General features: G+C 39.8%; 1 protein-coding gene across 1 annotated transcript in view; it reads right to left on the bottom strand.

The window, feature by feature from the left end:
• LOC145415116 (carbonic anhydrase-related protein 10-like) overlaps nt 1-14,358 on the bottom strand; it is a 201,410-nt gene that overhangs the window by 61,808 nt on the left and 125,244 nt on the right. Inside the window, exons 4-6 of the mRNA XM_080284537.1 lie at nt 12,378-12,569; nt 2,764-2,859; nt 709-775 (exon numbers count right to left, since the gene is read on the bottom strand). Coding sequence (XP_080140663.1) covers nt 709-775; nt 2,764-2,859; nt 12,378-12,569 — 355 coding nt within the window. The remainder of the gene's footprint in view (nt 1-708; nt 776-2,763; nt 2,860-12,377; nt 12,570-14,358) is intronic.

Raw genomic sequence — 14,358 nt, 5'->3', positions numbered from 1 at the left:
TTATAATAATACGGTAATAATAATGATGATAATAATAATAATAATAATAATAATAATAATAATAATAATAATAATAATAATAATAATAATAATAATAATAATAATAATAATAATAATAATAATAAAATAATAATAATAATAATAATAATAATAATAATAATAATAATAATGATAATAGTGATGATAATAATAATAAAAATAATAACAACGATGATGATGATTATTATTATTATTACTTATTATTATTATTATTATTTTTATTAATATTATTAGTTCTTCTTCTTCTTATTATTATTATTATTATTATTATTATTATTATTATTATTATACTAATGATAGTAATAATAATATTTTTATTATTATCATCATTATCATCATTATCACATCATCATTATCATCATCATCATGGTCATCATCATCATATTTTGTGTCAATAGTAGCGTCGAGTAGTTAACATACTCTCATCGTTACCGCCACGCAGCCGTGATACAACCATTACACAGCGAGGCAATTAGAAAAGGAAAAAAATAAAGGAACATAAACATGTAAAAGGAATATAAGAAGCTGGGAATGTACACAAATTGATAAACGAACATAGTATAGAGATTATCCCAACAAATTTATCGACGCACATACAGAAAAGATATCAAGTGTTAGTGAATGCCAAAGGTTAGTGCATGTGAAAGGCGACTGGATATCTGTACTTACCACCATACTTGACGCTTGGCAGCCCTTGCAGCATGGTGGCCAGGGCAGGGGAGGTGCGGTCGCCAAGCTGTGAGGAAGACATGCTGAAACACACACACACACACACACACACACACACACACACACACACACACACACACACACTCTCTCTCTCTCTCTCTCTCTCTCTCTCTCTCTCATTAGTAGGAATATTATAAGCAGACAACAACCCGGTATCTAACTGAAAGTCTGGGGATAAATGAGAACTGCCAGTACCTGCGTTACTACTCTAGTATGAATAATAACACGGTATTTTTTTTTTCAGTTATCATTAGCCCTGAAACTGTTCGAATATTACTCAGGTAAAATAAACTGCCTCAGATCAATTTGTATTTAAATCTTACATCTTCAATGATTGCCATGACTGAGGTAAACAAGGCAGTTTTACTATCAACATAGAGCTCTCCCAATGTTCAAGAATTAAGCGAGTGTATGACAGTGGGTTGATTGAAGCTGTTGTTACCCCACTGACGGTTTAGATGTTCTCAGCTGAACAATATTCTCTGGTTTTAGCCTGTATAAAAACCCGATTGCGGTGACACGAAATAAAATGTTATACCCAAAGCTGCCATGCCATTTTTTTTCTTTCTTTCTTTCTTTTTTCCTTGTTATTCCCAAACACTTTTATTCAGCTTAATAGCTTGTGGAAATGAAACGAGTAGATAATGAATTAGCCGATCCCTTCACTATACACTTGCATAAAATGGGTGAATAAAATTGTCCGGATAAAACAAAATTTACCCACGAAAAATGGCCTCTGATTAGAACATGTGAGGGCAAATCAGTGTCACCCGTGCAATGCAAACAAAGTGTAATTAGTCACCTAGTGAAAGCAATAAATAATAACAGCGAGACAGCAAACCAGAATCACATCACATCATTCTTGTACTATAACAATATTTGTCCCACCACACCATCACCTCACCACATCATTACCTCACCATTCATACCCGCAAGTAATCTTACTACACCTGACTCACCCCATCACACCATCACTTCATCATACATTGTCAACGCCATCACACCTGACTCACTTCACCACACTATATTACGCCGCCACACCTGACTCATCGCACCACACCATCGTCCCAAGACACTTGACTCACATGCGGCAAGTCATTATGATTTTTTCTGAGTTAGTACAAATTTCTTTCATCATACTGACTGCTGGATGTACACTGGGTATGATTAAAAGCTTCTACTTGCCTGGGTGCCAGAGGGTTGTCTCTTCCCTTTCCAGCCCACAATGGGGGCGGAAGTACCTTGGTTACAAGTATGTGACAAAATGAGACAATTATTACGTGTTGTGGTGCAGTGGAAGGCTGCCTGGCTCTCGTGGGAATAGTTCTGGGTTCATTTCCCAGCACAACATTGGCATTTATGTTAGTTGTTTTTTTCCTTTACTAGTACAAATTTCTTTCAGCATCAGACTCAATCTTCCACTCCATCCCCAAACCACACCTCAATCACCTCACGTATCAACCCCGCAAATCATCACCACACCACACCCGATTCATTGCCATCGAACTATTACCATACCTTTTCCATCCCGACACAAATGTCTTAACCCACTAAACATGTCTCAACATACCACACGTGACTCAACCAACCACACATGACTCACCCAATCACACATGACTCAATCCATCACACATGACCCAGCCCACTACAAATGACTCACCCCACCATACCTGACTCACCCCACCATATGTGACTCATCCCACCACACATGACTCTACCATACACGACTCATCACACCATCCATGACTCACCTCACCACACATGACCCAGCCCACAACATATGGCCCACCCCACCACTCATGATTTACTCCACCACACAAGACTGACCCCACTACACCATCACCCCACCACACATGACTCACACCACCACATCTGATTCACAACACCAAAACCTGATTCACTCACCACACTATGACCACACCGTATGTCGCTTATCCCACAAACACGAGTAATCAAATAATATATTCACACCAATATGACTCCCCTCTGACTCACCTGCACCATCACGCCTACAGCCACCACCCCATACACCTGACTCGCGGCCTGGCTGAAGTTTCGATACAGGTGAGAGTTGTAGCCGTAGACCTGGAGCTGGAGAGAAAGGCAGTGAAAGTGAGTGTAAAGGAATGGAAACCGCGTTAGATCTTTCGGTCTTTTGAAGGCTGTTTGCAACAAAGAAGAGTTCCTTTAACTGAAACCGGCAGAAATAAATGAGAAAGACCACCAAACGGCGTAGAATAACTGTCATGATATATAAAGGGGAAAATCACACTAAGTGGTATACATTTAATGCACTTAATCTGCAAGAGAAAAGTAATGTCAAGTGCATATCGAGGTTTCGTTTATGTACCGGTATATATATATATATATATATATATATATATATATAGAATGTTAACAACTGAGGATCCAGTAGGGAACCTGATGTCATATATAAAATTGAAGACCAGGACAAGGAGACGATGGACTGGGGCCATGTTCACAATTTATTTCAGTGACGTTTCGAGGAAATCCAACCTCATCATCAGACAAACTAAAATACGTAAAATGAATTACAAAATGAAGTATCACCAAAATCTCATTCACAATTAATAAAAACCAATAAAATATATACAAATTAAATTAATAAAATGTAAAAAAAAAAAAATCACAAAATTACGAAAAATCTAACTTAAACATAAAACGTCACTGAAATAAATTGTGAACATGGCCCCAGTTCATCGTCTCCTTGTCCTGGTCTTCAGTTTTATATATATATATATATATATATATATATATATATATATATATATATATATAACATCCATCCATATGCCAATCCTAAGTTGCCCCATGAGAAGCATAGGAGCCCGGGGCTAGGCAAGTTGGTCCTGACATTTAAGATGAGAGTGACCAGCCTCACTCATCCCTGGGTGGCATTACTTGAGCAATAAACCTTAACCATCCCTTGGATATAAACTTTCACCTGCTCAATCCGATTGGACCGCCGTAATTACCCACTAAACCACCAGGCGTCAAAATCTAGCTATATGGTTACCACTCAGCGTAGTAAATGCTTTCCTGGTGTATAGGAAACCATCTGGCTAGTCAGTCACTGTAGTCACCCACAGTTAAAAGGAAGAGGAAAGAACGAAGGAAAGATAGACAGAAAAGGGAGTGTAAAGTCACCCGTAGGCAGAAGGACGAGGAAAGAATGAAGGAAAGAAATACAGAAAAGGATGGCAGGAAAGAAGGATGGAGGAGAGAAAAGGGCAGACACCCGAGAGCAGCACTACATCAAGTGAGCCCCACCTACCACTATAAATATATATATACATATATATATATATATATATATATATATATATATATAGGTTTTGTTGGTTACGAAGTGGCTTGCGGCTCATTATATATTCACTGGGGGAAGAAGGAGTGAATGAGAACACTGTAAAACTGCTTTAAACATTATATAAAGAGGGAACTGCTTCGGTTAAATTACATAATGGCTCGGGAAAAAATGAAGATTGAAGAGGACGTTCGTCAGGGAGAGACAATTTCACCAAAACTATTTAGAGCAAGTCTAGAAAGTATTTTCATAATGCAAAACTGGGAGAACAAAGGAGTAAACATAGATGGAGAAAACCTAAACCATTTAAGATTTACAGATGCCACTGTCCTAACCAGAGAGAGTAGACACTGAGAGAAATGTTAAAATAAAGAGTCTCAGAGTAGAACTAAAGATGAATCGGAGTAAAAATAAGGTTTAATCCAAATACACCAACGAGCGTCATCAGAATATACGAAGATATTCTTGAACTAAATAGAGTATAATTGCTTGGGGCAAATACTAAAACTAACGAATAGTGAAATTAAAAGACGCATTACAATTGGATGGAAAGCTTTCGGTAAACATAGAGACATTATGAAAAATAGCTTGGCAGTGTGTATGAAATGAAAAGTATATAACGAATATATAATTCCAGCAAATGACGTATGATTGTGAGACCTGTAAACTGACAAAATCGATGGAAAATCAACTAATCCGTTCTCACATGGCAATGGAAAGGCCAATGTGGGGAATATCTTTAAAAGGCAGGAAAAGATCAACTTGACTGAGATAGAAGACTAAAGTCAAAGACACTATGGAAGTTATAAAAGACCAGAAATAGAAGTGGGCAAGGACATAAAACAAGAATAAGGGATGACCGATGGAGCAAGATACTGACTGACTGTAAATGTTATAGAAAGAGGCCAGACATGAGGTGGAGAGAAGAGATAGGGAAGGTTATAGGAAAAACGTGGCAGAGAGTGGCTCATTCATGGATTCGCGAAGGTTGGGGGAGGCCTTTGTTCAGTATTGGACTTGCAATGGCATATTATTTTGATCATGATATATATACAAGGCTCTGGAGGATATATATATATATATATATATATATATATATATTGTCAGACGCCTCAACCCCGTAAGGGGTGGCCACAGATAAATCGCCTCCATGTCACCCTGCACTGCAGCCTTACGTACTGCAGCCTTAACACCCCCATACATACTCTTCACGGCATTCAAAAACTACGCATTTACTACATATATTCTTAATACTCTCTTCATTCCTTGTCTATCCATCTTGTCATATGCTTTCTCCAAATTCATGAAGGCCGCATACAACTTCTTTCCCTTCTCTAGAAACTTTTCCACTAAAGACCTAAGAATGAATATCTGATTTACACAACCTTTTCCCTTCCTAAAACCTCCCTGTTCCTCTCCAACTAATTCCTCTGCTATTTCCCTTACTCGGTCAATAAATATCCTACCATATCTATCTATCTATCTATATACCTAGGCTGCTTCCCCCAAGGAAAGGGAGGTAGCCGAGACAGGACGACACACTCCCCATTTACTCATCCATTCAAACACATTCATTCGCATCTTAGCCCCAAAGGGGAGAACGGACAGATCCTCACCGCACCACACCGCACAAGGGTCAATTGCGCAATGCAATCAGTGACATCCGCAGCAGGGCCCGACAGCAGAACTGGTTTACCCCTGCCACATCATAACAGACCCATCCCCTAACCCGCACCTGACTTTTCCTATTACACTAAGAAGACAATGCCCCTGTGATTACCACACACTTCTTTTTCCCCTTTTCCTTTTTACAGGGGAATAATTATACCTGACTTCCAATTAACTGGGACTCTACCTTCCTCCCAGGCCAAAATTAACATCTTCCATATCCATTTTACTACTATCACTCCCCCATGCTTCAGCATTTCACCACACACTCCACCAATTCCTGGGGCTTTCCCCATTTTGACTTTCTTCAGTGCTTCTACTACTTTCATCCTACTGATTCCTTCTTCTCTTCTCACCCCTCTCTTCCTCCCAGAAATTCCTCAGATACTTGTACTTGCATTGCTTTCATTCTCAGTGCTCAATAATTTCTTACAGTGTTCTCTCCATCTGCTCACTTTCTCTCCCATCTCCACTAGCAATATACCATTTTTATCTTTCTCTTCCGACTTACTTCTTTATCACCCTGTCTAACTCTCTTTACCTCTTTCCAGAACATTTTCTTACATTCCCTCCACTTTATATATATATATATATATATATATATATATATATATATATATATATATATATATATAATATCTTGAGTAGAAACTTGATATGACCCTCTTCTGGTAGTAGTAAGGCGTTGATTGCAGGTCTTCGGCTGACCAAGGCAGGACACTCTTTCGTCGCCTTCTGGACGAACTTCCAACAACCTCAGTGAAAATCACAAGGAAAGTCGATTAACTGCCTCGTCTATGGGATAGCACATGATACGCCAGAGAGTCAACCGGACCGCTTTAAACATGGGAAACGTGTGTTAAGCACCGGTCTATGAGAGCGGTCTTCTAAAAGCAAGAAGCTCACCTAGGGCCAGCAAATGAGAGCTTTACCTGTATAATCCAGGACCCGAAAGATGGGAGAGGATAATTCTATGAAAAATGAAAGAAGAGCACAAAAGTTCATACTGTGAGCTGAGAGAATGACGAGATGCTCCTCTTTCCCCTTGGACCACCTAAAGCTCATCCGTACCGATAAATGCCGCAAGTAGCACAGCCAGTGAAGAAGTACTGTATGGTACAGAGACCCTCTCTCCATGGTGGAGAGCCAAGACGAAGGAATTCAAAGAGTTACTAGCAGTATCTCGACATCATTCGCACTTCTTCCTTCGACTTGCTGAACACAAACATTCACATTCCACCATCTGAGGAGACTGGGTTAATGGCGAGCCAACTGAAAGTATATATATATATATATATATATATATATCCCATTGGAGCCCAGTGTCCAGATTATTGGACAGAACTGGGATTTTTCAAATCTTAATAAATTAGGGAACCCCCGGGTTCCTATGAGCTTCGCGACTATGAGTCGATAGGCGGAGGGCGGTACGCTTAGTACCCTCCCAGTGCAATGCCTCGCCCAGCAATTCTGGGATCCAATGGGATATATATATATATACATATATATCTATATATATATATATATATATATATATATAGATATATATATATATATATATATATATATATATATATATATATACTGTATATATCTTTATCTATCTATCTATCTATCTATATATCAATCAATCAATCAATCATTTCCTGTGGCACCCTCGGGGATGCATAGGGCCTCGATGAACCCACACCACCACATCCTATCTTGTGCTAACTCCTCAAGATCTGCCCAACACTCATCTCCAGCTTCCCGTCTCATTGTCCTCACCCACGTCTCTTTTGGCCTTCCTCTACCTCTCCTACCAAGTGCCACCCACCCTGGTGTACCTCGTACTATTCCCTGTCTCCTATACACATGTCCTAGCCACTTCCATCGTGAGAATCTAACATATTCATCGATTGGCTGCACTCCCGTTATTTCTCTAATTCTACTATTTGGTATCCTTTCCCACCACTTAACTCCTAATATTCTTCTAAGTGCTTTATTTTCAAACACCAAGAATTTATTTTCCATAGTCACTGTGCTGTACCAAGACTCGTGTCCATAAATTAAGATACTCCTAACCATTACCTTATAAAGTTTGATTTTTGTATGCACAGAAACATTTTTATTATTCCAAATATTTTTAAGCATTCCCATTGCCTGATTAGCCTTCTTTAACCTTTCCTCGAATTCAAAGTTCAAAGAACCATCCTTGGCTAAATAAGTACCTAAATATTTAAACCTATCAACTTGTTTTACAACCATACCTCCAATTACACATTCCTGCGCATTTTCCATATTCATATTGATTATTTCAGTTTTTCCACAATTAATAACCAAACCCACCTTGCGACCTTCACTCACCAAACAGTCCAACACTCTCTGCATCTCTTCTGGCCCATCACAAATCAAAACTATATCATCTGCATAATCTAAATCCAAAAGTTTCCTGTTCTCTCCCCAAAGTATACCTGCACCGGTTTCTGTTCCAACGCGTTTCATAATGTAATCAATGACCAATATAAATAGTAAAGGCGATAGAACACCACCTTGAATTACTCCGGACTTGACTTCAAACGAATCACTCAGACAACCATCAACCATCACTTTACAAAATGTGTCCTCATGCATGTTCATAATGACCCTCACAAACTCCTCTGGTATTCCATAATGTCTCATGATCTTCCCCATAGTCTCTCTCGAAACACTATCAAAAGCCTTTTCAAAATCAACAAAACAAAGACTTAACGGTACTCTCATTTCATTAACTTGCTGCATCAAATGCCTAACTATAAAGATATGATCATTGCAACCACGTCCCTTTCTAAAAACCAGCCTGTTCATCCCTCAGAATACCCTCAACCACCGGCTCCAACCTATTTAACAACACTCTACTGAAAACTTTCAAAGCTATCGGTGGCAAAGAGATTCCCCTCCAATTACCACATTCACTCAGGTCTCCCTTCTTCGGAACTTTAACAATTACACCATTCTTCCAAACTGATGGTAGTAACCCCGTCACCCATATCTTATTGAATATCTTGGTCAAGATCATTATTAATCTATCCCCCTCCACTTTAAACATTTCCGGAAATAAACCATCCTCCCCTGGTGCCTTATTATTCTTTAACTGTTTTACTGCTTTCTCCACTTCTGCAAGCCTCAACTCTCCTGTTTCTATATTTAAATCTTCCTGAGCAGACGGTATATCCTCTTCTGGTGGTATTGGTCTATTAAGAACTGTCTCAAAATGCTCTTTCCATCTATTTTTAATATCTCCATCTTTGGTCAATAAATTTCCTTCCTTGTCTCTAACTGGTATTTCCTTGCGTTTACCTGCATTACCACTCAGTTCTCTAATCGATTCATATGCTATTCTTTGACTCTGTCCATCATTTTTGTTTATTAAGATTTCAGTCTTTGCAACCTTTTCATCCACACATCTTCTTTTATCTCTCCTAGCTAACCTTCTTACTTCTGAATTCAAACTCCAGTACGCAGCTCTTGCTAATTCAATCTCTCGTTCATCAACGCATTGCATCTCACTCCTCAATTTAGCCTCACCTCTCTTTTTTATCATATCCCACGTTTCCTCTGACATCCATTTCTTTCTCCTGAATCTATGTCTCCTTCCAATCGTACATTCAGCAGTCTCATGCAAAACTTTGTTCAAATCCTCCCACATCTCATCTACACTTCTCTCCCCCTCTTCCAACGTTTCCAACACCAAAAACCTATTTCTGCATTCTAATCTGAATTCCTCCTTTTCTTCTCCTTCCCTTCTAAGCTTAACAATATCGTATCTACCAACACCAGATATTTCCTTCTTCTGATTTTTAAGTTTAAACCTTATTTTTGCAATGCTGAGTTGATGGTCACTACCAATATCCGCTCCCCGTTTAACATGAACATCTAGCAGAGAACTTCTATGCCTCCTACTGATAGCGATGTGATCAATCTGATTTTTATATTTTCCACACGGCGACACCCAAGTTGTCTTGTGTATATTGCAATGCTGAAAGAGTGTGCCCACGATGACTAAGTCATTTGCTAGACAGAAGCTTCCAAACCTCACTCCGTTTTCACCCATCCTACTACCAACTCCCATCTTACCCATACATGCCTCAAATCCCTCATTTGAACAGCCCATTACTGCATTAAAGTCTCCAACGCAGATCAAAACATCATGTCTAGGTACCCTTCCTACTCCTTCTCGCAACTTTTCATAAAATGTGTCTTTCCTTTCATCGAGTGCATCATTAGTAGGTGCATAACACACAAACAGACTGATGTTGCCATGATTTGATTTAAACCGTGCGTATAACAATCGCTCATCTATAGGATCCCACTCACATAAAGCCTTATTTGCCTTACAACCCAGCAACAATCCTACTCCCTGATAATGCATTCCGTCCTGTCGGCCAGATATCAATAAACGTATACCACCCTCCAAATCCAACTTATCGACTCCAATTAATCTTGTTTCTGTCAGAGCACAAACATCAAGTCCGTAATTTTGAAAAACCTTCACTAACTCATCGATTTTACCGTCATGATTTAGCGTTCTCACATTCCAGTTACCAATTTTAATTGTATTTTTTGCATTAACAAATGAATTAGATTGTAATTGAGGCAGCCGTGAGATTCTTAGCACCCCCTGCCCATTTAAGGGCTGCACGGGACTGGGGGCCATTATTGTTCTTTCAGAGTCCATCAAGGTTTCTTTGGCTAACTTCCTGAACACCTCGCCAATGTGTTGCAGTCGCAGTAGGCAGCTAACTTGCCTGATTGCCCACACCCGAAAGACCCAGCTATGCTGTAGCCAGTCACGTGCCGGCATGCTTCCCAGCCATTTCACTCTCAAGGAGTTCCTCTGCCTGAGAAAGCAGCCACCCCTGCTCCCGAGGGCTTTTGATCTGTGTAGGTAGAGGGCGATCACTCCCTCACTAGCCATATACAGTGTATATATATATATATATATATATATATATATATATATATATATATATATATATATATATATAAATCACTGGGAAACGAAGGCCACAGCAAAGCACAAAAAAGTAGGACAAAAAGGTAATATATATACTTGAACTGTATTCAGTGCCCATCAAGAAAAGGAGCAGGGCCGCTGGCTGCTAAGAGCCCCAACACAGTTCATGAGATAGAAGGAGATACGAACAGACGTTGAGTGAGATAAACAAGGAATATCCTAGTCAAATGGATTAACATAATGGCATCACAAGACTAAGATTAAGATCTGGAAAAAGCTGCATCCCAAGTTGACCTCTTGCACCTTCACCCATTCCAAGCCAACTGAGGTAAGAGGAGAGGAGAAGAGGGGTTGTGGGTGTATAGAGATGTGGGAACATGCCGAGGAAGAGGGAGGGCGTACAGGAAACGGAAATAGCGGGAAGAGTAGGAGTGGAAAATGAAGGATGAGGGTAGAGATCCACACTACTCCTTACACCAACTCCCCTTCTCCACCATCCGATCTTTCCAGCTGCTCCCACACATATTCCCGAAAGTCGGTGCTGGAGAGGTACGTCTTGACCTGTCACTGATATAACCGAACAGCTCCATTGCCTGGTTATATAACCGTCCCTGAAATCCCACCTTATCCCTTAAAGGAAGATGGTAGACTGCAGAATTAGGGGAACTTAATCTTCGCTTCGATGGAGACACTCTAGTTGAGTCTGGGTCCACAACATCAAAAACAACACGCAGAGTCATTAAAGAATTTACACCTCACCTCGAAAACTCACGGAAACCTAGGAAAAAGCAGGGAAAGGAAAACATCGCGCAGAGGAAGTGCAAGGAGAGGCGATACTTCGTTAAGAATGAGAAGGGATAGCATCAGCCTCTTGGAGAGTTCGACAGAGTGTACTGAAAGGTGTAAAACAGGAGGTTTCATCCATTTAAAGATTAGAACGAAAGGGAGGAAGAAGGTGGAAGAGCAAAACACTGTATAAATAAAATATGCAGACGCTCACACCCAAGAATATTGGCTGCCTGCAATACAAAGAAGTAGCAATGAGCCTCGTGTTGCATATTGCAAATAGTTAACGGTCTGTACGCAACCATACTTCCACTTCCTAACTACAAGTAAGCAGGAAAAAGAAAAAAAAAAGTGTTTCATTACCCAAGACGCAGGTATTTAAAATCTTGTCTAATTTTGCCTGGTAACACAATGCAAAATGCACAGAGGAACACAGAACTCAAAACAGCACACTTGAACGATATGATGGGAGAACGTGCATTGCCATGAGTTCCCACACGAAGACCATGCAAGCAAACTTCTCCAGAACAAAAAATTTAGCTCCCACTACGGGATTCGTAGTAATGGCATATCCTTATGTGTTTCTCCATTATTTTATGCCAGTGATGCAACATTTATACCTACGATGGGTTTCCAGGGACCGTGATCCGAATCTCGATAACTGGTTGGCATATTCTTTTTCCGCAACTCTGTATGGAAAAGGGAAGCACTGCTGCAGAAGAAGAGGGAAGAAGAATGAAAAGGCAAAGTACTGTACAGATCGTGCACTTGGGTGAGTAGCATTAAAATTTATAAATAATGTTTCACACACACACACACACACACACACACACACACACACACACACACACTAACCTCGGCAGGGAAGGCATAGTTAGCCAGGGTGTGTTCGGAGCCCTGCAGATCTCTCTCCCCAAAGTGAAGCCTGAGGTGAGTGACGGAGTAAGTGTAGGAGAGAGGGCCCCCGGAGAGGTTGACTGATGGCCTGGAAGTCGACTTTACCCTCCACTCTAGACTATGACCTGTATTCACCAAGAAGCCTCGCACCTGCAGGCAACAAAATGGGAACATGGCAGTAACAAGAATAAAATGAAAAAAATAATCATCAATAGTTCAGGTAATCGAAAATATCCCCATCGTGTTGGTCAATACCCCCCACAACTGTTTTCAATCGTGTAGTGGTAGCATGATTTAAATATAGATGTCAAATACAGTATATCCCTGTGACTAATTAATCTCTCTCGAATGGTCTCGACTAATTGTTCCCGTGATAAATTAGCAGCTTTGAGTAATTAATTTTGCCGAAAGTACTCACCGTAGCTAATTAATTCCCATGTGACATTAGCCTTATTTGCTATACTTTCCTCTGTGCCCCGCGTGGGAAAGCGGATATTTTTGCAAGTACACTTGCCAGAAACTCTACCATAGACGATACCAGCCAGAATGTCCCAGTACTAGAACTTGACACTCCCGAAATTGCTCTATTTAAAATACAGACAAGATAAGTAAAATCCATCCTAGACAATTTACCTACCAACAAAGCTCCAGGCCCAGATGGAATTCCACCAATTGTTTTGAAAACGTGTTCCCCTGAACTTGCCTCTGTCCTAGCTAAATTATTCAGACTATGCATACGTACTACTTTATTCCCAAATTCAAGGAAAGAAGCCAATATCCACCCAATTCCGAAGAAAGGAAGTTCCTCTGACCCCTCTGATTACAGACCAACAGCTGTCACATCTTCTCTTGGTAAGGTATTTGAAACTTTAATTAATAAGCACATTGTTAAACATCTTGAATCCAACAACTTAATTAGTGATAGACAATATGGTTTTCGCCATGAAATATCCACCATCGACATACTCAATCTCTTAACTCATACCATCCATCAATCAATTGATCTGCATGGAGAAACTCATGCAGTAGCTCTTGATATTTCTAAAGCTTTTGACAGAGTATGGCACCGTTCCCTGCTGTCCAAACTCCCTTGCTATGGACTAACGTCTTTTGTTCCTTTGATTTTTTCATATCTTAATGACAGGAAAATCAGAGTAAAAGTAGATGATGTATATTCCAATTTCCACCCAACTAACGCCGGCGTGCCGCGGGGGTCAGTTCTGGCGCCAACGCTATTCCTGGTTCATATTAATGATCTCTTATCTGTCACTCACAATCCCATCCACTCATACGCAGATGACTCAACACTACATAGTTCATTCACATTCAGACACCCATTTACAAAGTCTAACATCTCAACCTCTCAACTCAGTACAACTATCTCCATACATCAAGACCTATCTAATACAGTGAATGGGGACAAAACAACCCTGTCTCTTTTAATGCTAGTAAAACCAAATATATACAATTTACTAATAGACAGATATTGCCAGATTCGTACATTACCTTCAGTGCTACTAGTATTCCCATCTCCAATTGTATTGAAATTCTTGGCGTCTCACTTAACAATGATCTCAGCTGGACCTCTCATGCTAGATCACTTGCTAAAACCGCATCAAAAAACTTGGATTATTGTACAGAGTCCGTACCTTCTTCGCTGATGAACAGTTAGCTATAATTTATAGGAGTCATGTGCGCTCTCAGCTTGAATATTGCACACCCTTGTGGAATGGATGTGGAGAGGTTGCATTAAAACAACTAGACAAATTTCAGAACAAAGCTGTTAGAACTATTAACAACCCTGCCATTACAAATAAACTACCTCCCCTGCAAGTAAGAAGGAATGTTGTCTCCCTTGCACTATTTTACATTTTTTTTTTTTTTTTTATGGCAAATGCTCAGACGAAGTTGCGTCCATTGTGCCACCTCTCCATGCCTT

This window comes from Coenobita brevimanus, chromosome 13 (assembly GCF_032717465.1).
Source record: "Coenobita brevimanus isolate Jiangsu-jjx chromosome 13, ASM3271746v2, whole genome shotgun sequence".
NCBI classification, from domain to species: Eukaryota; Metazoa; Arthropoda; class Malacostraca; order Decapoda; family Coenobitidae; genus Coenobita; species Coenobita brevimanus.
The sequence above is the reverse complement of the archived record's forward strand: the minus strand, read 5'-3'. Positions and strand labels throughout refer to the sequence as shown.